The sequence below is a fragment of the Pantherophis guttatus genome, chromosome 17 (genome assembly GCF_059756535.1).
Source record: "Pantherophis guttatus breed Tessera chromosome 17, ASM5975653v1, whole genome shotgun sequence".
Taxonomy (NCBI): Eukaryota; Metazoa; Chordata; class Lepidosauria; order Squamata; family Colubridae; genus Pantherophis; species Pantherophis guttatus.
In genome coordinates this window covers 3,930,131-3,957,500 of record NC_142079.1, presented here as the reverse complement: position 1 = coordinate 3,957,500, position 27,370 = coordinate 3,930,131, and the positions used below count along the sequence as shown (strand labels likewise).

At 46.2% G+C, this 27,370-nt stretch overlaps 1 protein-coding gene across 15 annotated transcripts in view; it reads left to right on the top strand.

The window, feature by feature from the left end:
• The window catches only part of CIT (citron rho-interacting serine/threonine kinase), a 104,570-nt gene extending 79,865 nt beyond the window's left edge, over positions 1–24,705 (top strand). For 11 of the 15 annotated variants that reach the window (XM_087880499.1, XM_060685165.2, XM_060685163.2 and 8 more), the window contains 16 exons: positions 3,153–3,290; positions 4,222–4,402; positions 4,615–4,706; positions 6,756–6,860; positions 9,064–9,233; positions 11,831–11,911; positions 13,119–13,254; positions 14,229–14,368; positions 15,561–15,653; positions 16,973–17,081; positions 18,361–18,489; positions 19,295–19,375; positions 19,614–19,692; positions 19,805–19,984; positions 20,286–20,589; positions 22,285–24,705. In XM_087880499.1, coding sequence (XP_087736625.1) covers positions 3,153–3,290; positions 4,222–4,402; positions 4,615–4,706; positions 6,756–6,860; positions 9,064–9,233; positions 11,831–11,911; positions 13,119–13,254; positions 14,229–14,368; positions 15,561–15,653; positions 16,973–17,081; positions 18,361–18,489; positions 19,295–19,375; positions 19,614–19,692; positions 19,805–19,984; positions 20,286–20,589; positions 22,285–22,308 — 2,042 coding nt within the window. In that variant the 3' untranslated portion in view covers positions 22,309–24,705. The remainder of the gene's footprint in view (positions 1–3,152; positions 3,291–4,221; positions 4,403–4,614; positions 4,707–6,755; positions 6,861–9,063; positions 9,234–11,830; positions 11,912–13,118; positions 13,255–14,228; positions 14,369–15,560; positions 15,654–16,972; positions 17,082–18,360; positions 18,490–19,294; positions 19,376–19,613; positions 19,693–19,804; positions 19,985–20,285; positions 20,590–22,284) is intronic. The other 4 variants (XM_060685164.2, XM_060685162.2, XM_087880498.1 and 1 more) reach the window with 1 other exon arrangement.
• The last annotated feature ends 2,665 nt before the right edge of the window (positions 24,706–27,370 follow it).

Genomic DNA, 27,370 nt, shown 5'->3' with positions numbered 1-27,370 from the left:
GGCTTCCCTCTCGATTTTGCTTCTCAGAAGGTCACAAAAGCGGATCGCGTGACTTTGGGACACTTGAACCGTCATAAATACGAGTCATTTGCCACATAAACCCGGGTTTATTCCGAGCTGGTTTAATGTCAGCTGTCCAGTTGGCGAACCCAGAAAAAGAAACTCCGGGGATATTATTTTACCAAGAGTATATAAAACTTCACCGAATAAATCCACAGTGGCACAGAAGAAGCAAAGCCAGCTCTGGGATTCCCCGCGCAAAAGCAATCATAGTTAATTCTCCCTTTCCCCCAAGGGCCGCCCACAGTCCGTTACGTCCACCAATCAGTTCTGTACATTTTGCAATGGGAGCCAGCCAGCCACGCTGTGACATCTGCTCGGTGTCCTTGAAGTGGGTGGGAGCACCTGGCGATGCAGTTGGATGCAATTGCCCCCATCCGGCCTGCGGAACTGTGGGAGTTGAAGTCCACCAGTCTTAAAGCTGCCTGCAAGGTTGGACAGCCGCCATCAATCTTCACAGTTAGGAATAGTTAGTGAAGGACCGTCACATCCACAACGTTGCTTTCAGGAGGATTCAGAGAAGCTGGAAAGGGTTTTGAGAAGGCACGTCTGGCTGGGGAATTCTGGGAGTTGAAGTCCACAAGTCTTAAAGCTGCCAAGGTTGGACTCTCCAGGCCTAGAGTATAAACAAACTGTAGTTTAGGAGGTGGCAATCGGTTGTTTGCTTGAAAAAGGGAGTTGAGGGAAAACTAGGAACATCAGCAGAGCTAAAACAACTTCAAAGCCCAATTAAGATCCGAATTCCAACTCGTTCCAGCAAGGATCCAAGGACATCAGCTCCCCTCCCCTCCATGGATTCCAAGCAATAGCGCTTAGACTTATATACCGCTTCACAGCCCTCTCTAAGCGGTTTTACAGAGTCGGCCTCTCGCCCCCAACAATCGGGGTCCTCATTTTACCGACCTCGGAAGGACGGAAGGCTGAGTCAATCTTGAGCCTGGTGAGATTCGAACTGCCAAATTGAAGGCAGCCGGCAGTCAGCAGAAGTAGCCTGCAGTACTTCACTCTAACCACTATGCCATCCAGAGGTGGATTTCACATAATTTTACCACCGGTCCGCCGTGTACCAAAAATGTGAGCACGTGTGACCTTCCCACTCACATGCGCGGCTTGTACGCAGGAACGCGGCTTAGAAAATGTGGCTAAACAGGACGGCATAGTGCCGGGGTGGGTCAGCCGGCCCACCCTCAGGTTGCCACTACCAGTTGCCACTGATGCTCATAATGCTTGATCTCCAAAAGCCACGTAGTCTTGAGATCTGCACGCGGGTGGACGAGAATCCCTGCGCCATCAACAATTTATCTTTTTTCTCTGTGTGATTTCTCCGTCTTTCCTTGTAGGGTTTGGGTGTCGTCCTGTCCTAAATGTCCCAACGACGGCTTGTCTTTGACTCCCCTATCTGTCCATGTGATTCGGTCATGTGACCAAGAACTTTTTGTCCTGTTCTGCCCCAGGAGTGTGAACGGGAGAGCCCTCCCCAGTTTTCAGTCCGTCGTCCCCCCCCCCCAAGTTACAACTTCATTGTATTGTTTTCTGAAAGCTCTGTTGGGAACTAATGATGGTTTACTTTACAGGAGTGTTAACCATTACTGAGATAATTATATGAAGTTCTGAGAACTCTCAGAGCTTGGTGTAAGCACTAATTATCTCGATTTTTGTTTGTAGAGGTGTTCAATGACTAACTGGCACGTCTACGACGTTTAATTCCAGAGTTCCCCAAATTTGAACAATATCCTTATAGTAACTAACTCGCTCACCAAACTTTGCATCAGCTGCCAAAGAGCAGTCCTGTTTGAGTCCCGCTGCTCTTGAAATACACCTCCTTAGTTCTTTACAGAAGGTTTTTTTACCCCAATAAACGCCTTTATTTACCAATTATTTCTCAAATTTCTGATTTTGCCTGGGTTGGCTTTCCAAAGCCTTGTTAGAAAGCCAGGCTGGATAAATCCTTCTGCGATTCTTTAAGGCAGCCCCGTATTTTCTCAGGATCCCATGGCGGTCTCGGAGGAAAAGACAAAGCTGCTTTCAAAAGTGGCCCCCAAAATGTGACAGACCATTTCCAAGCTACCCAAAGTAGATTTTTCTCATTATTTCCAGAGCAAGGGCAGACCTCAGCGATAAATTGGTTTTGACGACAAATGGGTATTTTACTGTGAAAAGAAAATTTGGATAAAATTTCCATTATTTGTGTTAGGCAGGAGGGACGTGGTGGCCTAGTGGTTAAGATGCTGGGCTTCTTTACCGGAAGATGGGCAGTTCAAAACCCAAGCACCACATGGATGGGTGGGTGGGTGGATGGATGGACGGACGGACAGATGGATGGATAGACAGATAAATGTGAAAATGGATAGATAGATGGATAAATGCATGACAGATGATAGAAAAATAGATAATGATAGATAGATAGATAGATAGATAGATAGATAGATAGATAGATAGATAGATAGATAATACATAGTTAATTGATATATAATAGATAATTGATAGATAGACAGATAATACATAGTTAATTGATAGATAATAGATAATTGATAGATAGATAAATAGATAGATAATAGATTGATAAATAGATAATAGATTGATAGATAATACAGATAGATATTTGATAGATTAGATAGATAATTAAAGATAGATATTTGATAGATAATGATAGATAATACATTGATAGATAATAGATAATTGATAGATTAGATAGATAGATAATAGATTGATAAATAGATAATAGATAATAGATTGATAGATAATACATAGATAATTGATAGATTAGATAGATAGAGATAGATAATTGATAGATAGGATAGATAGATGGATGGATGGATTGGTAGATAGATAGATAGATAGATAATTGATACCGTGTTTCCCCGAAAGTAAGACCCTGCCTTATATTTTTTTGAACCCTTAAATAAGTGCTTGGCCTTATTGCCATGCATTCAAAAGCCTTATTATCAGGGGATGTCTTATTTTGGGGGAAACAGGGTAGATAATTGATAGATAATAGAGGGAGGGAGGGAGGGAGGTTTTAGCATTGATCTGTATGTACCTTAGAGAGTTGGTCCTTGGTCCAATTAATGGAAACATGCTCTTTTCCCTAGAGTTTAATCGGCGCCTTAAAGAACGCATGCATCACAATATTCCTCACCGTTTCAACGTGGGACTGAACATGAGAGCTACCAAATGTGCCGTTTGCTTAGACACGGTCCACTTTGGACGCCAGGCTTCGAAATGTCTTGGTAAGCAGGCGAGGGGCAAGCTGAAGAGGGGTACCTGAGCAGGTGACCCAGATATGCTTTTATCAAGAAAGAGGTCCTTAGGAGGAGGAGGAGGGATGGGAGGCTTCGTAGGGACCTGAAAATAAGTCCCGTATATTTCCACATCGTTTTGGTGCCCAATTTTAAAAAATACGGGGGAATCTGAAATGTGTATTACTGTATTTTTCGGACTATAAGACGCACTTACCTTTTTTGGGGAGGAAAACAAGAAAACAAAAATCTGCTAGTGCCTCCCAGCACTCCTTGCAGCAAACAGTAAACAGCCTGTTTCAGTTTCATTTTCAGCACAGCCTGATTAGCACAAGAAAAAAAAAATCCGCCTCTTTCTCCCAGAAATTTGCCTCCTTGCAGCAAACAGCCGGTTTCAGCTTCAACTTGATTAGCACAAGCAGCTGATTGTCAGTTGGATCGGCCTCCCAAAGATCAGCTGTTTCAGGCTGCAGGGATTGTCATAGTTTATTGCCGCCTCGGTGCGTCCCATTTTCCGGGTGGGTGGGGCTACTTTCGGTGTATAAGATGCACCCATAAAAGGACTCAGGGCGGTGCACAGCCAGACAATAAAACACATCCATACAAAATTTAAAAGTAGAAATAAAAATTTAAATTTAAATTTTAAAAAATAAAATTTAAAAGTAGAATAAAATCAAATTAAATAATTTTGGCTCCGACAAATTTAAAACCCCGAACTGTTTAAAACCAATTTTAAAATTGAATGTATAAAATACTAAAAGATATTTAAAAATTGAAAATGTTTTATGAAAGAGGGAGAAAATTAGGCCAGGCCCGCCTGGTGAAATAATAAAGTCTATTATTATTAATCTGTTAATCTGTTAATCTTCCTTCTCCCTCCCCCCCACCCTTTTTTTTTCTCTCTTTTTTTTTTCTTTTTAAGAATGCCAGATGATGTGCCATCCCAAATGTTCCGCCTGCTTGCCGGCCACTTGTGGCTTGCCGGCTGAGTACGCTGCCCACTTCTCTGAAGTCTTCTGCCGGGATAAATTGAATTCCCCAGGAATGCAGCTAAAAGAACCCGGCAGCGCTTTACGGATGGAAGGATGGATGAAGGTGCCCAGGTATAAACGTGAGTCTCTGCGCTGAACAGGCCAGCCCAGCTTTGAAGGCTGCTGAAGGAAGAGCAGCTCTTGGAGGCCATGGCTGAAGCCGCGGAGGACCGTTTTCTCTCGCTGACTTTTTTTTATTCTCGTAGCATCGTCCCAACTTCCAGCTCGACCCGGAATCTTGGCGCGAAACTTCTAACCGAGACTTGTCCCGTCTCTGTTTTCAGAAATAATAAACGCGGCCAGCAAGGCTGGGATAGGAAGTACGTCGTTCTAGAAGGAACTAAAGTCCTCGTTTACGACACGGAAACGAGAGAAGGTAATATCTATATTTTCTCCCTCCATCCTGAGCTTCCCTGTTTTCCCTGACGCAACCATCCATCCACCTCTTACTTTGGGGAAGCGGGGAAACCGTTTTCTACTATTAAGGTTCAAAAAGGATTCCCGTAGCGTCTTTTCCAGCGAACCAACTGCAGCATAAGTGGGTTTTACATACTGTAGCAACTGGTTGGCCCAGCACTGGAAATGTGAGCACGCTTCGCTCGCTCGCGTGCGCCGTCTGTACATGCATGCAGTGTCAAAAACACAGCGATATAGGATGGGATATAGGCAGGCCGACCCACAGGTTGTCACTACCGATTCGCCCGAACCGGCTGAATGCCAGCTCTGAACTGCTACTCACGAAAGTTTGCGACACTTAATCAAGTTGGTTGGTTATAAAATAGTCTACTTGAATCCCTTTGGTTATGGTTATGTTTTTGGGGGGCCCCCTTTAAACGAACAAGCTTTCCCCCTATAACTGTAGAATGTTGCTCTTCAAAATGCTTTCACCTGGGTGGGGTCATTCAATTATTAGTTATTTCCTGAATTCCTTTGCCACCCAATGAAGTCAGTTCAATTGTGTTTTATTTACAGCAATCGAAACCTAGATTTCTTGGGAAAAAAACAAACCTCAAGGAAAAAATAACCTCAAGTTATTTTAAAAAAATGTAAATTTAACGAGAATAAAACAGTGGGATAAAATAAATAAAAATTAACAATGAAAACATAGCAATATGATTAAGAGATGGGGGGGAGCAGGATGCACAGGGGGGAGGAAGAGGGGATCCGTTTTTATTTTGTACTATTTTGCTATTTTGCTTTATTATCTGCAGTATTTTGCTTTAATTTGCACACAGTCAACAAGGGGTACACTGTCTACTTTCTCAATTTTAATTCATTCATCTTGGGGGGGTGGGGGCATTCTGGAATGCCATAACTGCTGGTTTTTGCTGCATCCAAAAGGCAGAGCATGGATGAAATACAACTAAGTTCCTTGATTTACAACTGTAAGCGGGACAATTCGCCATGGCCAACACACCACAGGACAAAAGTTACAATAATATCCAAGAAATAGTGGAATTAAAAGATGCGAAAGGAGGGACAAAATGAAATGGGAGCGGCCAAAATGTTCAATATCTTTTAAACTCTTTTAAAAGAATTAAGCTGAACTGTTGAATTGTCCCGTGCAGCAGGTTGGCCACGCGGAGTTGACTTGTCCTATTCTACTCAAAGTGAAGGGACGCGGTGGCTCAGCGGCTAAGACGCTGAACTTGTCGATCGAAAGGTCGGCAGTTCAGCGGTTCGAATCCCCAGCGCCGCATAACGGGGTGAGCTCCCGTGACTTGTCCCAGCTTCTGCCAACCTAGCAGTTTGAAAGCACGTAAAAAAAATGCAAATAGAAAAATAGGGACCACCTTTGGTGGGAAGGGAACAGCGTTCCGTGTGCCTTTGGCGTTGAGTCATGCCGGCCGCATGACCCCGGAGACAATCTTCGGACAGCGCTGGCTCTTCGGCTTTGAAACGGAGATGAGCACTGGCCCCCTAGAGTCGGGAACGACTAGCACATATATGCGAGGGGAACCTTTACCTTACCCAAAGTCACATGATTCCATTTTGCGACCTGCTGACAAGCCGAGTCAAAGGGGAAGCCAGGTTCACTTAACAACCATGTTACTCGCTTAACAACTGCTGCGATTCACGTAACAAATGTGGCCAGAAAAAATAAGGTCACAAAATGGAGCAAAACTCACGTAACCGATTTCTCAAATATTGGGCTCGGTTGCAGTCATAAATCAAGGACCACCTGCCATTTGGGCCATTTCAAGCTAGCTTGCCTTTCTGGGATGCTTTGCTGCTGTTGCTAATTTCCTTTACTAAACCATCGGCAGGCTCTTTTCCTGCGGCGATGCCACGCCTGAGTTTTAAGCTGCCGCCCTCCCCGTTTTTCCCAGCAACCTGAAGATTGAAGCCTTTAATGGGTGAAGACCCTCTCCTCATTACGCTTCCTTTGCCCTTTCATTTCTCCCCTTTTTATCATTTTCCAAAGCTGGACAACGGCCCGTGGAAGAGTTTGAATTGTGCCTTCCAGATGGAGACGTTACCGTCCACGGGGCCGTGGGAGCGACCGAGCTTCTAAATACAGCCAAGACAGGTGAGGCTGGATGGAAAATCCAGGGCTGCGGAAGCTGCCTTGAGCACAGGAAGGCGGTGCTCCCCTTTTCAAGGACGAAAAGTTGTAGAGAGTAAGAGAGGAGGATCTTGATGGAGAGAGAGGGAGTGGTGCCACGGCCTAGAGGTGGAGCTCTCGCCTCACCATCAGGAGGCTGTGAGTTCAATCCTAGGTAGAGGCAGATATTTCTCTTGTCTGGGCACCGTGAGAATATATCTGCTGAACAAAACCTCCGCCCCGGCAACAAGAAGGGCATCCGGCCAGTAACCACTCTGCTAGCTCCATTCAGGTGCCCAGACTCCACCCCGCAAGGGATTATGGGATCGTTAAACGAAGGTGGTGATGATCTTGATGGAGAGAGGGAAGGTCTGTTGAGACTTTAGAACAGATCTGTGGGCCGGATCTGGCCCGCAAGGGTGCTTATATGTGGCCCGCGGGGCCGCCCTGGAAACAGTTAAGGACTGACCTGCGGTGCCTCTGCCAGTGAAAACGGAGTTCCGGGGGGCTGCAGGAGGCTGTCGCAGCTGAAAACAGCTTGGGAGCCTGTTTTCGCTGGCAGAGCACTTGGGCCGCCACAGGCGCCCCCTGGAGGCTAAAACATGATGAAAAGTTGCAGGAACTGGGTATGAAGAGAAGGACTAGGGGTGCCATGATAGCAGTCTTCCAATATTTCAGGGGCTGTCACAGAGAAGAGGGGGGTCAAAAGCACCTAGTCTCAGAAGCACCTTGTTAAGGAATTCGCAGAGCAACCCTAGAGTAGCAAGGGTGTGCACATGAAAGCGACTGAGAACAGTTGCGAATAAGCACAGCCAACACACAGATACACTGAGTTGTGTTTACTTGTTAGGAAATAGTAATAAGGCACAGTCCAATAAAGAGTCCAGGTCATACACAGATAAAGCAGTAGATGGTAAAACAATAGTCCAGGGATATTCCAATAACAAAGTCTTCTTACCAGTCGTCATAGTCATACAGTTGCAAACAGGTGCAAACACAGCAAAGAGCAATAATGATCAGCAAAGAGCAATAATGATCAGCAAAGAGAAACAAACCATGTTTCTAGCTCCCTTTTAAGGACATTGGCTACAGAGCTAACCAATCAGGACACAGCATGATGCAATACAGCAATACAGTCCTAAAGCTATATTGAGGGTTTATATATTGCCAACCCAATAAGTTAGGTAACTATCTTCTACACCTGAAGGCAAGAAAAGAGCTAATGGATGGAACCTTTATCAAAGAGAGATCCAACTAGAATTAAGGAGCCATTTCCTGACTGTTAGAACAATGATTTGCACCCAGAAGTCGCGGGTGGAGGTTTTTAAGAAGAGATTGGACAACCATTTGTCTGAAATGGTTTAGGGTCTCCTGCCTGAGCAGAGGGTTAGACTAGAAGACCTCCGAGGTCCCTTCCAACTCTGCTATTCTGAAAGAAAGACATTGGGGATTATAAAACCATTTCAAACACCCCAGTAATTCACATGACTATAAAAGAGCAAGGGGGGGAAGGTATCAATAGAACAGAGTATTTGTAGCTCGGAGTTGAACCGGGGGTTTTCCTTGGTGCTCTCTGATCTTGGTTGTTTTCTTGCAGACGTTTTATTACCCAGCTAGGTAACATCATCAGTGCTAGAAGGGAGAGGGAGGAGAAGGACTGTGGGCTCCTTGGTGCTCTCCCAGCACTGACATATGTAATATTATATATAATATATTATTTTGAGATCTCATCGAAACCTGACAGCTTGTTTGCAGACATTTCATTACCCAACTAAGTAACATCATCAGTGTAAGGGAGGGTGGGGGTTTGCTCCCAAACAACGTCTGCATGCAAACAACCAAACTCGGCACCATGCGTTCCCCAGAAGAGAATATTTGTAGATCAGGATTGAACAGTTTTTGCTGCTCTCTGAGCTTGGTGCATTTCTTCGAGAGAAATGTCATTACCCAACTAGATAACATCATCAGTGCGAGGAGGAGGAGGAGGATTGTGGGGTCCTTAGCACTCTGGGTGGGGCAGTGAATGCTGAAGTTTGCCTACCCGGGTTAAACTTTTTAAGGTGAAACCTTTCAACCTCTTGTTTGGTGTGCTTCTGCTCTAACAAGCAGAGAAAGGAGCCAGCGAAAGAAGGCTGGGTCTGCCCTAATCCAGTTTGTCTCTTGTGTGTTTTGCGTGCCGACCGCCTAGATGTGCCATATATATTGAAGCTGGAATCTCATCCCCACACCACCTGTTGGCCTGGCCGGACTCTCTATTTGCTGGCGCCCACTTTTCCGGATAAGCAACGTTGGGTGAATGCCCTGGAATCGACGGTGGCTGGAGGAAGAGTTTCCAGAGAAAAGGCAGAAGCCGATGCCGTAAGTAGAAGGGAGGGAAAAAGACGGAGGGAGGGGGGGAGGGGAAGGAGGGGGAGATGAGAAACCGGGAGGAAGGAAGGAGGGAAGGAAGAAAGGAAGGAAGGAGAAAGGGAGAAAAATAAAGATAGAAAGGGAAAGGGAAAAAGGGGGAGGAAGGAGAGAGGGAGAGAGAAAGAAAAAGGGAGAGGGAGGAAGAAGGGGATAGGAAAGAGAGAGAGAAAGGGAGGGGGAGAAAGAAGGAGGGAGGGAGGGGAAGAGAAAGAGAAAGAAAATAAAAAGAAAAGGGAGAGGGAGAAAAATAGGAGAGGGAGGCATGGGGAAAAGAAGAGGGAGAGGGAGAAAGGAAAGAAGGAAGGAGTGAGAAAAGGAGAGAAACAAATGGAGAGAAAAAATAGTGAGGGAGCGGAAGGAGAGGGAGAATGGAGAGAGAATGGGAGAGGAGAAAGGGAAAGACAGAAAATTAAAGGAAGGAGAGGGAGAAAGAAAGGCAAAAGATAAAGGAAGAAGGCGGGAGGGGAAATAAGAGGGGGAGAAAAAAGGAAGGAAGGAAATGTTTGGGATGGGGTCAGTTGAAATCCTTTCAAGAAATACAGAAAAAAAAAAAGATGACTCAGCCAAAGCAGAGATGGCTGCCTACCCCATGTTTCCCCCACCCCACTTCCAAGAGAGTGGGGTAAACTTGGATTCTCCCAAGCCTTGGAAGGGGTATTTACAACAGATAAATCCTTTTGCATGGAAAAAAAATCTTCATAAGGTGAAACTCTTAATTGTGCAGTGGACTCTCTCTTTGCAAAAGCCCTCTGGTCCTTGATCACTCGGCCGGGAGCGATTTTTTAATCAAAATCATTGGCTCAGATTCAGTTCCCCACTAATGACTTTAATCTCCAAAAAAGAAAGAAAGAAAAAAAGAAAAAGAAAGAAAGGAGGTTGGGGGAATATACAGTCAAAATTTCCTGTTCCTGAATGCCCTGTGCAGAAAAAGTTCCGTGGATTCACGTTAAGTGCACTTCTCGCAAATAAGAGCTCGGGCAGGCTTTAAAGAAATGCAATTATAGCAACTTTGATTAACTGCAATGGATCCCCTTGGAAAACCTTCTGGAAGCCCAGCAGTGCATATAATCCTTCCGCTTCTTAGTAGGGCCTTCACTGCTGAACAGGCTTATCAAAAAAAAATTAACTGACTATCTGTAGCTTTTACGTTCCCTTCTCCGAGCGCTAAAAAAACCAGAAATGATTTCCAAAGGGCCTCCCAAGTACATCTGGAGATTTCCAACAGATCGTTGGTGCTTATTAACTTGGGCTAATAAGAGACATGGAGTTCCAGCTGGAATGTAACAGGATATATCTCCACGCAGCAGAAATCAGATTAAATGGAGTGTGTGGGAACCAGCAAGATATCGGAAAGTCCTGGCTTTTTCTAAGAGTAAAATAGCATTATTATTTTTTTAGAGCCAGACTTAATATCCTCCCTTCGGCACTCCTGCGGGGCAGGTATGATAATACCCCCATAGCTAAGCGAGTGTGTACATGTGGCAATGGGGAAGCTGAAGATATCCCACACGTCCTATTGCATTGCAAGTCGACGTCAGATCAATGTACGTTCTCCCTCTATTAGAGAGATTCCTAGGGAGAACCGATATGTCTACGCGAACCATCTCCTTAAGGATTCAAATCCAGCCGCCGCTTGTCCCGTAGCAAAATGTTTTGCCCAGTGGTGAAATCCATTTTTTTTTATTACCGGCTTGGTGGGCGTGGTGTGGCTTGTGGGCGTGGCAGGGGAAGAATGCAAAATCTCATTCCCTCCCCACTCCTGGGGGAAAGATATTGCAAAATCTCCATTCCCATCCCACTCTGGGGCCAGCCAGAGGTGGTATTAGCCGGTTCTCCGAATTGCTCAAAATTTCCGCTGCTGGTTCTCCAGAACCTGTCAGAACCTGCTGGATTTCACCCCTGGTTGTGCCGCTGCAACGAGGACAAAACAACCTATAAAGAACTGAAGATCCTTATTTTATAGTGCTACCTTTGCATAGCTATTTTTCCAATAATGTCTAGAGACATGTATTTATTTTATTATGAGCCGTGGTGGCGCAGTGGTTAGAATACAGTACTGCAGACTACTTCTGCTGACTGCCAGCTGCCAGCAGTTTGGCAGTTCGATCCTGACCAACTCAAGATTGTTGACTCGTCCTTCGTCCTTCTGAGGTCGGTAAAATGAGGAGACCCAGATTGTTGGGGGCAAGGTGCTGACTCTGTAAACCGCTTAGAGAGGGCTAGAAAACACTGTGAAGCGGTATATAAATCTAAGTGCTTTTGCTATTCTATCCTTTCACAAAATCCTGAAGACCTGGATTTGCCAACGGGCCTGGGGAACCCAGAGTGGGATGGAGCCCATCAAGTGACTTATCTGATAGATTTGTTGTCACCACAGGGGTGGAGATTAGTGTTTTATTATTGTAAACTACAGGACTGCTTTTCCAGTGCTGTGATCACTTCAGGCAGTCGCTACAATTGTAAATCGAGAATTATTATTGCAATTATGGCCAGTCTCTGAAGTGATCTCTTTTATCTACCTCTTCCCCTCCTCCCTTCCTGCACAGAAACTCCTTGGAAATTCTCTTCTGAAACTGGAAGGCGAAGACCGTTTGGATATCAACTGCACTTTACCTTTCAGCGATCAGGTAAGGGGTCTCTGGCTTCAGCTCACCTTAACGCCTGCAGCAACTTTTGTGTCCCCTGAACAGAGAAGACCATTTAAGTTTTGAATAACTGGCAAATGTATTTATGTACCGCGTTTCCCCGAAAATAAGACCGGGTCTTATATTAATTTTCGCTCCAAAAGACGCATTAGGTCTTATTTTCTGGTTAGGTCTTATTTTGGGGAAAATACGGTACTAAATGCATCCATCTCGCTGACAATCTTAACTGGGGCTTATTTTGTGGGGTAGGGCTTATATTACGAGCATCCTGAAAAATCATGCTAGGATTTATTTTCTGGTTGGGTCGTATTTTTGGGGAAACAGGGTATTAAAATTATCCGCTGCTCATCTGGCCAACAGGCGAGTCTAGAAAAGCCTCGTTGGCGCAGTGGTTAGAATGCAGTACTGCAGGTTACTTCTGCTGAGTGCCGACTGCCTGCAATTTGGCAGTTCGAATCTCACCAGGCTCAAGGTTCTATCCGTCCTTCCAAGGTCGGTAAAATGAGGACCCAGATTGTTTGGGGGCAAGAGGTCGACTGTAAACCATTTAGAGAGGGCTGTAAAAGCACCATGAAGCTGTCTATAAGTCTAAGTGCTATTGCTATTGCTAGGAGATTTCCAAGCAACTAAAGATAACAAGAAAAATATCAAAACAATAAATACTTCACGTTAAAATGGACTCTGATTTTAAGTACAGAGTCCTCAAGTCGCGACTACAATGGAGCCGAAAATTTCTGTTAAGCGAGACATTTGTTTCGTGTGTTTTGACCCGTTTTTATGACTGCTTGCCTGCCTTTGTCGAGTGAATGCCTGCCGTTGTTAAATTAGTAACACGGTTGTTGAATGAATCTGACTTCCCCGTCGACTTTGCTCGCCGGGGATCACGCGACCCCCGGGGACGCTGCAACCGTCATAAATATGAGTCGGTTGTCATGCATCCGAATTTGGATCACGTGACCATGGGGACGCTGCCACGGTCATAAGTGTGAAAAAAGGTCATCAGTGACTTTTTTCAGTGCCGTTGTAACTTAGGTCACTAAACGGATGGCTGTACTGTAAGTCAAGGTACCTGTAGCCTTTGTCAAAATAGTCCGATTTCCTTGTTGGGTCAAAACGTTTTGCGTTGACCTTTTAGCCTCTTTTCTATGCCTTTGATTGACGCGTGGATGTGTCAATCCTGTTGGGACAGGTGGTCCTGGTGGGCGCCGAGGAAGGACTTTACGCCCTGAATGTGCTAAAGAATTCCTTAACGCACGTCCCCGGGATTGGTGCTGTCTTTCAAATCCACCTCATCAAGGATCTGGAGAAACTGCTCATGATTGCAGGTAAGGAAGTCGAGAAGGATGCCTTCGCTTTCAACGCAAGGCTCGCAAGAAAATATCTCTCTGCTCGCGCGCCCCCCTCCCTCCTTGCTGCTTGAAATCAGGGTCAACCCGCGTGAGCTTTTGAATCTATGCACCTGCTTCCAGATCTCTCTGAACCATAAGGGCTAGAAACTTGCTTTTGAAAACAAGCTGGCTCCTGGGACTCATGTCTGTTGGCTCTCCTGCATTTCCAGGCAATTATTTCATAGGTGTGTGTTTTGTTGCCCTCGGAGGATTCGAGGCCGTCCTCTGTGTATAGGGGAAGGAGTGGCAGAATCTAAGGTGGAGTGAAAAGAGGGATCAGCCTAGAATCCCTACGTAGCCACGAAGGAATTAAGTCCAACCTCCCTTGTCTGCTGTTTATGCTCTAGTCTAGGCATGCCAAAACAACCAGACACAAAGACAGTTTTTCCACCATGCCATCCCTCTGCTAAACAACTAATTCCCACAACACTGTCTACGCTCTAGGACAGGGGCGTTAAAGTCATGGCAGCGGCATGTGACATATCAGGACTTTTCCCCCCTTCGCTAAACCGGGCGTGGCCAGTGCGTAACACATCCGGCCTGCGGGCCAGGAGTTTGACAGTCGTGCTCTAGGATGTCAAACCACCTAATTATCCTTCTCATCTTTCCTATTTCCTTAGCCTCTTATGACTATAACTGGGTTGTTTGTATCTCATGATTTAATGTAGGTTGCCCTTAATTTAGGATCCCATTACGATTTATCTTGTTTGGGTGTTTAGTATCCTACAATCGTCACTACATGCTGTAGGTTACAATTTATGACGATGGTACTTTATGATTACGATCCTGATTTACCACTTGTGGCTTCTATGTACACTGAGAGCTTAAGCACCGGGGACACGTCCCTTGTGTCTCCAATCACACTTCGGCCAATAAAGGAATTCTGTCTCTCCGTGGCATGGTTTCCCCAGGAGACGAAAGGGCCTTGTGCCTTGTGGATGTGAAAAAAGTGAAGCAGTCCCTCGCTCAGTCCCACCTCCCGGCTCAACCTGACGTCTCGCCCAATATTTTTGAGGCCGTGAAAGGCTGCCATCTTTTTGCGGCTGGCAAGGTAAGACACTCCAAGCTCTCAGTCATTCGCAGAACAATCCGTGGACATGAATGAAGGCGAAACCACGTGTCCCGGGATAATGTTGGAGGGTCCAATCTGGGTCGGTCGCCAAGATCAGAGATTTCGTCTTCCAAGCTTTCAGACTTGTGCTGGAGCCCACCCTCAGGGAACTTCTCTCTAGCAGAGTGTGTGCTGTTCTGTGTGTGGTATATATATGGTGCCTGGTGTATGTGGCTTTTTAGATGCTGATTGGAGTGTGTTGATGGCTGGCTTTTAAAAGGGGTGTTTTAATTAGTATGGGCCAAATTTGTTTAATATGTTTTAAATTGTTTTTAAATTTTATATTGTATGTGTTTTATCTTTGGCTGTTCATCGCCCTGAGTCCTTCGGGAGAAGGGCGGTATATAAATCCAAATAAACCTAAACCTTAAGTCATTGGCTGTTGTTTGTTTCTGCTGCCAAGCCCCCGCCTCCTAAGTTCTTGATAGGCTGGTGGTAAATCAACATGCCTGTTGACCAATGAGGGCGTGTTTCCATCATTTCCCCGGCTGTTTTTGCTACTAAGATTGTTGGACGAGCAGGCACAAAAACAGCCAGCTATTAAGACTGCTGGATGATCAGGAACAAAAACAGCCAGCTATTAAGATTGTTGGACGAGCAGGCACAAAAACAGCCAGCTATTAAGATTGTTGGATGAACAGACACAAAAACAGCCAGTTACTAAGATTGTTGGACGAGCAGGCACAAAAACAGCCAGCTATTAAGATTGTTGGATGAGCAGACACAAAAACAGCCAGTTACTAAGATTGTTGGACGAGCAGGCACAAAAACAGCTAGCTATTAAGATAGTTGGACGAGCAAGCAGAAAAACAGCCAGCTACTAAGATTGTTGGACGAGCAGGCACAAAACCAGTCTTAAGTGTGAAAAATGGTCCTAAGTCACTTTTTTCAGGGCCATTGTAACTTCGGACAGTCACTAAATGAACTGTTGTAAGTCGAGGACTACCTATATCTCCCTAATGTGAGGCTAAGCAAGCAAGCAAGCCCGACCCTCAAAGACCCTGACTTAAAACTTTCATTCCGTGTAAGCAAATGACTGTTATTTAGGTATGTGGCCTCCTATTGATTGAATCCGATCCCCGGTATTGCCAGCCTCTTTCCCAAATGGTGCTTCTGTTGGATTCCTTTGCAGATCGAGAACGGGTTGTGCATCTGTGCGGCCATGCCCAGCAAAGTCGTGGTGTTGCGTTACAACGAGAGCCTCAGCAAGTACTGCATCAGGAAGGTAAAGCGTCTTCTGGGTCCACGGACCCCTAACAATGTCTCCAGGGAAAGTCTGGTGGCACCTCCGTCAGATCAATTGAATTGGACCACGTCTGCCCACCGTCCTTCTCTTTAACCTGCCTGCAGCATGAATGCCTACATTATAATCCCTTAGTTAGGGTTGCGTCCTAACATGCCTCCATAATCTGCTGGTTCTAGAGCAGGGGTGTCAAACTCGGATTTCATTGAGGACCGCATAAGGGTTGTGTTTGGCCTCAGGGGTCTGGCTTGGGCGTGGCCAGGGTAGGAGTGGCCAGCTCGACATGACTCGTGTCATGGGCTCCTGTGGTGGCCCGAGCGCTTTGCCGGCGAAAATGGGCTCCCGAGCTCCGTTTTCGGCTCCGACGGCCTCCTGCAACCCTCTACCAGCAAAAACAGAGTTTTCCTGCTGGAAATCCTACACCACTTCAGACAAATGGTTATCCAACATCTTCTTAAAAACTTCCAGTGTTGGAGCATTCAGAACTTCTGGTGGCAGGTTGTTCCACTGGTTAATTGTTCTCACTGTCAGGAAATTCCTACTTAGTTCTAGGTTTCTTGATTAGTTTCCACACATTTGCTTCTTGTCCTGCCCTCAGGTGCTTTGGAGAATAGCTTGACTGCCTCTTCTTTGGCGCAGCCCCTGAGATATTGGAAGACTGCTATCATGTCTCCCGTAGTCCTTCTTTTCATTAAACGAGACATCCCCAGTTCCTGCAACCGTTCTTCATAGGTTTTAGCCTCCAGTCCCCTCATCCTCTTTGTTGCTCTTCTCTGCACTCTTTCTAAAGCCTCTTTTTTATGTCATGGCCACCAAACCTGTATGCAGCACTCCAAGTGCGGCCTTACCAAGGCATTATAAGTGATGGATAGCTATGGATAGCTTTGAAATGAGTAGAAGTTAGACCCTACAGCAGGAGTCCCCAAACGCGGCAACTTTAAGACTTGCGGATTTCAACTCCCAATATTCCACAGGCAGGCCATGCTGGCTGGGGAATTCTGGGAGTTGTAGTCCACAAATCTTAAAGTCACCAAGTCTGGAAATCCCTGTCCTACAGGCTTTAGACCAGGGGTCTCCAACCTTGGCAACTTTAAGACTTGTGGACTTCAACTCCCAGAATTCTGGGAGTTGCAGTCCACAAGTCTTAAAGTTGCCAAGGTTGGAGACCCCTGCTTTAGACCTCAGTTGCGTTGTGTGACCTCACTCAGGCAAGTTCTGGAGAAGACCTTCAGCCAGGCAGGTTGTTATCGATGAAGGGAGAACGATCGAGCTTGTGTGTTTCGTTGTTTTTGCTCTTGCAGGAGATCGAAACCTCGGAGCCGTGCAGCTGTATCCATTTCACCAATTACAGCATCATCATCGGGACCAATAAGTTTTACGAAATTGAGATGAAGCAGTACACCCTAGAAGGTAGGAATCCCTGCTTTGAAGGGAGAATGTTCAAAAGGCTGTGGAGGGAGTGGCGATGGTAGGTAGGGCATCCCTCCCCTCCGATTCAGGAATTTGCACAAAACTGGAAAAGTGAAGAGATTCCCACAGAGGAGACTATGATAAGGAAAATATTAGAATGTGCAGAAATGAATAGATTAACACTGGCAGTTAAAGAGAAAGAACAAACTGGTTATTATGTGATATGGGAAACATTTTATCGATGGTTAGAGGACAAGTATAAGAAAGTATATAGAAATAAAAGTAATGAGTAAAATATAGAAAATAGTTCATAGAGTTAATAGAGTTAAGCAAATTAAGAAGAGGATGTAAAGTATTAGATATTTAATGTATTGGTATTAAGCTAAGAGTAGATTAAACAATGAATATGATTGTAAATTTCAACTGTTATTGCACAGACATTTGTACCCAGACGACACACTGTTTAATGGAAGATGGGATTATCTGTACCAAAATAAAATTTTAAAAAATTATATATATAAAAAAGTTTGGTCAGCAGAAAAAGACAGCGGGGTTTTGTGGGGGTGGAGACATGAGGGGCTCACAGAGAAGGGACTGGAGAGTCAGTCCAAGAGGCCAAGGAGGTAGCAGAGTTGAAGAGAAAGAGCCCTTAGACTTATAGACTGCTTTATAGTGCTTTCCAGATCTCTCTAAGCAGTTAATAGTCTCAGCCTCTTGCCCCCAACAATCTGGGTCTTCATTTAAGTGACCTCGGAAGGACAGAAGGCCGAGTCAACCTTGAGCCGGTCAGGATCGAACTCCTGGCAGTTGGCAGAGTTCGCCTGCAATACTGCTTTCTAACTACTGCACAGGAAGGAAGGAAGGAAGGAAGGAAGGAAGGAAGGAAGGTTGAGTCAACCTTGAGCCAGTCATAATTGAACTCCTGGCAGTTGGCAGAGCCTGCAATACTGCTTTCTAACTACTGCACAGGAAGGAAGGAAAAGGAAAAGGAAGAGCAAAGCAATAGCATTTAGAACTTATATACCGCTTCACAGAGCTTTCCAGCCCTCTCTAAGCGGTTTACAGTCAGCCTCTTGCCCCCAACGATCTGGGTCCTCGTTTTACCCATCTCGGAAGGAGGGAAGGCCGAGTCAACCTTGAGCCAGTCAAGATCGAACTGTTGGCCGCGAGCAGAGGTAGCCTGCAATACTGCATTCTGACCACTGTGCCACCACGGCTCCCTAGTGTAGGATTCCAGGCGACGTCCCGCTTTTACTAAAACTGCAATATGTCATTTTAGAATTCCTGGATAAGAATGACCACACCTTGGCATCCGCTGTGTGTGCATCCTCCAACAATAGTTTCCCCATCAACATCATCCAGGTGAATCCAGCAGGGCAGAGGGAGGAGTATCTGCTTTGCTTCCATGGTAAGTTGGTGTGAGCGATGGTGCATGGGAAGGGAGGAGCTGGTGCAATAGACTATAGAGGATGGAATGGAGTGGGATGGGATGGGATGGAGTTAGAGCAGAGTGGGAGAGTGGAATGGAATGGAATAGAAATAGAAATAGGAGTGAGATGGGATGGGATGGAATGGAATGGAATGGAATGGAATATGTGGAATAGAATATATGGAGTTGAGTGGACTAGGAATGGAGTGATTTGGAATGGAATATATGGAATATATGGAATAGACTGAAGTGAAGTGGAATATATGGAATGGAGTGGAATGGAATATATGGAATAGACTGAAGTGGAGTGGAATATATGGAATGGAATGTATGGAATGGAGTGGACTGGAGTGAAGTGGAATGGAATATATGGAGTGAAGTGGAATGGAATGGAATATATGGAATGGAATGAAGTGGAGTGGAATAGAATGGAACAGAATGGAGTGGAGTGGAATAGCTATTGGCCAAGTGTGATTGGACACACAAGGAATTTGCTTCTGCAATCATGTCTCCCCAGTTCTTTTTTTCATTAAGCTAGCCACATCTAATTTCTGCGACCGTTCTCTGTACGTTTTAGACTCCGGTCCCCTAATCGTCTTTGTTGCTCTTCTCTTCACTCTTTCTAGAAAAAAAAGAGAAATTTCCCATACTGACAATTTACTAATTGCTGGTTTGTTAAGGATAATTGAATTTCTGGACTCTGGGCAGACTGTTACAGTATTCCTTTCTTTCCTAAATATCCCACTTCAACTATTATTATTATTATTTTGCCACTTCCTTGCAGAATTTGGCCTTTTTGTAGACTCCTACGGAAGGCGCAGCCGCTCGGATGACCTGAAATGGAGCCGTCTGCCTTTGGCATTTGGTGAGTATCGGATTTATCTCTGACTTCCTTGCTCTGCATGCAGCTTATTGTGTTTTGTTTTTTTTTTTAATATGGAGGATTGAAAAATGAGGAAAATACATATTCTTTAGAGATTTAGCTTTTAAAAATGACAGGTAATCCTTGATTTAGGATCATAATTCAGCCACCCCCCCAAATCTGTTGTTAAATAAAATATTTGTTGAGTTTTCCCCTCTCTCTCTCCTTGGCGCGGCCACAGCCTATCGGGAACCGTACCTGTTCGTGACCCACTTCAACTCCCTGGAGGTGATAGAAATTCAAGCACGTGCCTCTCTCGGGTAAGTCAGCTGTGGCCTTTGGGGGCCCTAAGCGCCAAATGGCTCCTAAGCCCTTTGGACAAAATTAGGGGGCCCCCTATCTAAAGAGTGTCTTTCTCTCACCGCCCACCAGCATCCCAGCCCGAGCCCACCTGGACATCCCGAGCCCTCGTTACCTGGGCCCGGCAATCTCTTCTGGAGCCATTTACCTGGCCTCTTCGTACCAGGACAAACTGAGAGTCATTTGCTGCAAAGGGAATTTGGTGAAAGAATCCAACAACGAGCATCACCGGGGCTCCTCCACCACTCGCAGGTAGGAAGCGACGTTCCAGCTTCAAGGGAGAATCTGGGATACTTTCTAGCTAAGGAAGGGAGAGGTGGGGGGATTTTTATCATATTTTTCTGGTAGCATGCCGAGCAAAAATATCTCTGGTTTCAGATCTATATGTTGTTTTATCATTTTTCCAGCCCTGTGTGTATTTTTGTCCAATATTTTCTTGCTTTTGGGCATTTCCACCACATGTGATAATATGAACCCGATGCTTGATTACACTTGCAACGTTTAATAGATCTGTCTTTATACATTTTTGCCAACTTTGTTTTTTGATTGACAGCAGCCCAAACAAGAGAGGTCCGCCCACGTATAACGAGCACATAACCAAGCGGGTAGCGTCGAGCCCAGGGCCCCCCGAAGGTCCCAGCCACCCTCGCGAGCCAAGCACACCGCACCGCTACCGAGAAGGAAGGACAGAGCTACGGAGGGACAAATCTCCGGGACGTCCCCTGGAGAGGGAGAAATCTCCGGGAAGGGTCCTGAGCACCCGCCGAGAAAGGTCCCCAGGGAGACTGTTTGAGGAGAGCAGCAGGGGACGAATACAAGTGGGGGGCGCCCGGACCCCCCTCGCCCAGGTCAACAAGGTATGGCACGATGGGAACACCCCCGTCTCATCAAACCTCCCACCCTACGTGTGAGGGAAAAATGGTTCTCCTACGTCCCCGGCCATTAGGGAAAATAAGAGCCAGTTTGGTGTAGTGGTTAAGGCACCAGTCTAGAAACTAGGTGACGGTGAATTCTAGTCCCACCTTAATCAATGAAAGCCGTCTGGGTGACTTTGGGCCAATATCCAGGAGACTGTGAGTTCTAGTCCCGCCTTGGGCATGAAAGCCAGCTGGGTGACTTTGGGCCAATCACCAGGAGACAGTGAGTTCTAGTCCCACCTTAATCCCGAAAGTCAGCTGGGGGATTTTGGGCCAATCCCTCACTCTCAGCCCAACCCACCTCACAGAGTTGTTGTTGTGGGTAAAATAGGAGGAGGAAGGAGGATTAGTTACATTTGCCACCCGATTCATAAAAAGATGATAAAGGCAGGATAAAGAAAATCTAAAGAAAAAAAAAACAAAATTACCTGAAAATGGCATTAAAACTCTACAGCAGTCTTTTCTCAACCTTGGCAACACTAAGATGTCTGGACTTCAGTTCCCAGAATTCTGGGAGCTGGCAAGCTGGGGAAATTCTGGGAGTTGAAATCCAGAACTGAGAAATTTCCCAACAGTGAGAACAATTCATCATGGTTTGCTTCCATCCCAGAGATGTGGGTGCTCCACAGGGTTGAAATCCAGCAGGTTCTGACAGATTCTGGAGAACCAGTAGTGGAAATTTTGAGTAGTTCGGAGAACTGGCAAATACCATCTCTGGTTGGCCCCAGAGTGGGGTGGGAATGGAGATTTTGCAGTATCCTTCCTCTGCCACGCCCACCAAGCCATGCCCACAGAACCGGTAGTAAAAAAAAATTGGATTTCACCACTGGTGCTCCATCTCTGGAGGTTTTCAAGAAAAATCGGACAGGTGTTTGTTTGAAATGGTTTAGGCCAGTGATGGCGAACAAGTGCCGAAAAGGTCGTGCAGAAATGTCACGCACACGCATCGGGGCTGCACTCCGGAAAAACTTCCGGGTTCTAGCGTGCATGCCTGCCCAACAATCAGCTGGCTGGTGCGCATACACAGGCCAGTTTTTGGCACTGCCGTGCACACGATGGGATTGCGCTCCGGAAAAGCCGAACTTCTGGGTTCTGGCACGCACCCGCACCCAACAATCAGCTGGCCAGTATGCATGTGCACACCAGTTTTCGGCACTGCCACGCGCGCAAAGGACAGCTGATCATCGCACGTGCACCGGAAACCCAGAAGACAAACAGACAAGTCCGCGCGTGCCGGGCGAACCTGGCTTCGTGTGCCGCTTTGGGCACGCGTGCCACAGGTTCGCCATCACGGGTTTAGAGTCTCCTGCTTGAGAAAGGGGGCTGGACTAGAAGACCTTCGGGGGTCCCTTCCAACTTGGTTATTCTGTTATTCAACATCTTAAAAATAGCCAAGGTTGAAGAAACCCTGTTTTAAAAGGTGATGTTTCAAAGTCTTCCGGAGATGCTCTTAGGTTCCCAGAAGGTTGAGTGAATTGAAGCAATCTCATCTCTTGAAAGAAGAGAGATGGAGAGGGAGAGAGAGAGAGACCTGTGAGGTTCAGTCTTTAATTCTGGACATTTGCAAACATGGTCCCCCTTCTTGAATTTAATGTCCCTTTTTTTTTCTTTTTTTCTTTTTTGCCTTCTCAACAGGTCTGGGATCAATCTTCAGTATAAACGTCACAAGCCTCCACCCTCCGGCCCCAAACTCCAAGGAGAAGAACACAAAAAATATCCAGAATTAGGTGCACCACCCAATCCACCCCGCTCGCCCCCTAAGTCACCCCACCGGGCTCAAATTCAATCCGGCAACGACATTCAATCCAGAAGGATTGAAGTTGTGGCGAGGATCGCCTTGCGTTTCAGTGGGATTTTTTCCCCCTTCCGCCTTCCGGTCCTGCCCTGGGGGGTGTGTCTCCATTTTCTTTCTTTCCACTCCCCCTAAATCCCAGTCCCTTGGGGAGGGGTGGCGGGGAAGGGTCACTTTGTATTAACTGCTCCTTTCAAAGCGGTTCCTCGGTTTTTCTATTTCGCTTTTACCCGTCGGTCGTCCGATGGGGATGGGGCTTTTTTGCCCCAAGACTTGAGAAGAACAAAACGAATATGTGGCTGTCCGTTTATTTCTGCGGGGGAAAAGCCTTGTATCGGTCCGCGGTGTCTGTCTGCTCCCCGGTGTCCGATTCTCTTCCGCTGCAGAGCTCTAGCGAAATCTCTCAGGCAACGGAGTGAATCATTTGCTTCCCAGAATATATAGATATATAGATATGTAGATATTTTTTTTGGGGGGGGGGGAATTTGACTGTTCCAAATCCAAATTGAACACGACGCAAAGAAAACGTAGCTGTCAGCGCAGCGCCGGATTGCAGGGAAAAGAAATGTCATTTTTAACTATTCCCGCCTCCCCACCGCCATCGATGAAACCTGCCCACTTGGTCTCTCGCCCTCTGCATCCAAAGTCTCCCGGGGAGGGGGGGTCTCGACTGCCCCGTTTACACACAAGACACAGACACACAAACGCACAGAGCTAGGCCTCCGCCCTCTCCCCAGGCTTCCCGCATGGCGATTTTCCCGCATGCTTCCTGCGCTGCCGTCATCTTGACCGCAGCCTCCTTTTTTTCAGTTGCTTTGCTCGATATTGTATAGCTCGTAATTTTTCCTGTGTTCAAAATACCGAAGCCATTTTTTCTTCGAGACGCCGCCGCAACCGAGAACCATCCCCTTGTGGACCTGAGGGAGGGGGAACAAGAGAAACTGGCACCGGAGGAGGAAGCGGGACGGTTCTCGAGACCACTGCTGCAACTGAGCCCACCAAGGCAGGGCAGATTCCCCACCCCCACCCCACCCGCCCTGGAGGTGGCACAGGATCATCAGGCCCACCCGCCGAAAGAGATGCCGGCCAACGGCCCAGCTGAGGAGACGCTGCCTTTCCCCCCACTCCAGGATCCGGGGGAAAGAAAGAGCAGGAAAGGCATGGCCAAAAGGAGCGAGGAAAGTCACAAAAGCGGAGGGGGGGGCACCTCTGTGCCATCCAGAGGAGAGCCAGCCCCCTCCTCGCTTTGGGAAAAGGATGCGGGCGACAAACCAGCTGTGGCTCTTCCTTCTGCCACCGCAGCCCGGTCTCGCTTCTCATTCTTGGCTCTCGCTCAGCTCCGACACACCGTTTCGAGCCGTCATTTTCTTTTTGCTCTCTAGGTTTTTTTTTTCCTCCCAGCTGGCCAGAGCAAATCCACCTGCCTCCGCCGATTCCTTTGGGCACCACCAACCCCACCTTCCCAGTGCCGCCCTACGGAGAGCCCCCCCCCCATCTCTCCCGCTTCATCAGTGCCCTTCGGGTTTTGGGGGGGGCTGCTGTGGAGAAACAGGGTCAGGACAATTTGCATTCTCCGGCGGGTTTTTTCAGGAAGCGTGCCAGGATTTCCACCTCTGGAGGTCCCGAGAGCTCTTTCAAGGCCTTTGCATCTCAAGGGGAAAGAAAAAAAAAAAAAACACTCCTCCTGATTAATACTACTATTACTACTACTTAATAATGATAATCCCTCATTACCTGAAAACTCGGCTTCTCGAGTCCTCGAAAGTGTATATCGCGTGTCTTGTTTGTGAAAATGCTTCCTGCTATAGAATAGCTTCCGAACACTGTACATATTTACAAGAAACTTTATATTCGTAAAAAAGGAAAAAAAAAAAAGGAATCAAATCCGTTTCTACTTTTTTATTGTAAAAGCGTGGAGTTTTTTTGTTGATTTTTTTTTTTTTGTTTTTTTTTGTTCTTTTGGTCCCCCTCAACCACTAGACCTTTGAAAATTTTGGAAAGGGGTCTCCGGCTGTACCCCGAAACCGTCCCCCTCCCCACCCCTTTAATCCGGCAGGTTCCCGCCAGCAAATTGCCCTCCCTTCTCTTGGCAAGCCACAGCTTGGTAGGAACGTAAACGAAGATCGGAGTAGCCTTTGAAATTGCCTTTTTTATTATCACAGACCAGGGAAAAGGAATAGCTCGCACCCCTCCCTTGAAAAGTGATGGAACTTCTTGTCGACAGAATAAACGAAATAAAAGACATTTCACTCTCTTGCCTGGCACGGGTGCGATGGGCTTTTTCCTTCCGGCTGGAATCTTTTTTTTCAAACTTATCTTAGAGTCTTCCTACGTCACCCACTGCCTTTAAAAAAAAAAAAAAAAAAGTGTTGAATTGTTAATAATTTCATAGAATCGTGAAATTGGAAGGGACCTCGGAGGTCTTCTAGTCCAACCCCAAAGCCGGAATCTTTATGCCAAGCTGGACAAATAGGTCAACGACCAAAAATATACTTTGGTCCAGTTGCCCTCATTTTAATTTATTTATTTTTTATTAAACTGGGCAAGTGGCTGTCCAATCTCTTCTTAAAAACCTCCAGAGCACCCGTAACTTCTGGAGGCAAGCTGTTCCACTGGGTTCATTCTTCTGTCAGGAAATCCCTCCATAATTTCTCCGACAAGCGTCTATCCCATTCCCCCTTGTAATTTTCACTCCCTGACAGCTGAATTGGGACAAGGTGGCTCAGTGGCTAAGACGCTGAGCTTGTCAATCGAAAGATCGGCAGTTCCAGCGGTTCGAATCCCTGGCGCCGTGTAACGGGGTGAGCTCCCGTGACTTGTCCCAGCTCCTGCCAACCTAGCAGTTCGAAAGCACGTAAAAAATGCAAGTAGAAAAATAGGGACCACCTTTGGTGGGAAGGGAACAGCGTTCCATGCGCCTTTGGCGTTGAGTCATGCCGGCCACATGACCGCGGAGACGTCTTCGGACAGTGCTGGCTCTTCGGCTTTGAAACTGAGAAGAGCACCGCCCCCTAGAGTCGGGAACGACTAGCACATATGTGCGAGGGGAACCTTTATCTTTTTATCGTTTCTCTAAAGTTGCTCAGCGAGGGTTCAGCCACTGGCTTTTGTTGCCTGCTTGGAGAAGTTGTGCTAATTTCTCCGTTACAGCGGGATGGGCAATCCTGCAACCTGTTGGCCAGTCCCACGATGACGCTGCCCGTTGATATGAAATCTCAAATTTGTCTTCTCTCCCAAGCCAACCAAGCGAGCTCCGGCAGCGAGGCCACACCGTTCCCTGATGTTCCCGTTTTCCTATCTGGTGCTTCAATTTTTATTTTTTATTTTTATGGTTTTCCCCTTCCAAACCTCTGATACAATTCAGGATGTACACCTCGGGAACAAGTCACGCTTGACGAGGGGACGAAACGCTCAGCTTCTCATGTAAATAGCTCTATTTTTTTAAAAAGAAAGCTAATTTATACAGGGTCTGACGGAACTTCTTCTACAGGGAGCGCGTCTTTATGTGTCTGTCTGTCTCTCTCTCATCCAGGAGTTTTTCGACCGTAGCAACTTCCCAAGATGCGTGGACTTCAACTCCCAGAATTCCACCCACCCCCCCAGTCACCTTGGGTGGATCTCAACTCCCAGAATTCTCCCAAGGCTGGTTGGGGAATTCTGGGAGTTGAAGTCCACGCATCTTAAAAGCTGCGAAAATTGAGAAACGCCGGTTTAAATGCAAGCAAGTCAGCTTCAAGGAGTCCCGTCCCCCCCCCCCAAATGGCTCCTTTCGCATTGTGTACCTAACCACCTGTTTGGGCAGGTAAACCAGTAAGGACCCCTCCCCACTCCTTGGATTGACATCCAGCTCATAGCGATGCTCTCTGGGTTAAAGAACCAAACTCCTGCTTTTTGACTTCTGTTGTGCCTAATCTTGAATGTATAAATTGAACGGCAAAATGTTCCTTATTTTTCTTTTGATGTGCGCAGAAAAGAACCAAAATACACTTCTGGAAAGAATTCGTGGCTTTGTTCTGTCGCTGAGGTTTGAAATCTGCTCCTCAAAACATGCCCTGCCCGTGTTTCCATTACAGGTAGTCCTCGACTTAACGACGGTTCAGTTAGTGACCGAAGTTACAACGGCACTGACCGTTAGGACCGTTTTTCCACACTTAACGACCGTGGGCAGCATCCCCGTGGTCACGTGAGCAAAATTCAGACGCTAGGGAACTGACTCACCATTTATGACGGTCGCAGTGTCCCGAGGACACATGATCCCCTTCTGCGACCTTCCCCGACGAACAATCAACGGGGAAGCCAGATTCAGTTAATACCCAGGTTACTAATTTAACAGCAGCAATGATTCCCTTAACGACTGGCAGGAAAGTTGGTAAAGTAAGGCAAAATTCACTTCACCAATGTCTCGCTTAGCAGCAGGGTGGATAAAAATCAATGATTTTTTTTAAAAAAATTGAAAAAATCAGATTTTTTTGATTTAAATCGGATTTTTTTGATTTTTATCGACTTATTTTAATAAAAAACTTTTGGGGTAAAAATCTATCGTAAGATAGTTTTCTATTTAAGATACATAAATAATTTAGTTTATTCAGCATGAAATGGAGCTGAGTTATGTAGCAGGAGGCTGTATATTCTGCAACACTGGGACTATCGGTGAGTCAACAGCGGGTCAAAGGAGTAGCAGAGATGACAGTTGCTCTTTCAAAATTATGATTTAAATCGAGCTGATTTAAATCGAGCCTTTTTACTAGTGATTTAAATCGTGATTTAAATTGTGATTTAAATCAACTCGATTTAAATCAAATCCACCCTGCTTAGCAGCAAAACTTTTTGGGCTCAATTGTGGTCGTAAGACGAGGACTTCCTGTATTATTATTATTTCCCCTCGAAGCACAAAATCGTGACGAAGCGAAGGTTTTCCTTGGCCATTAT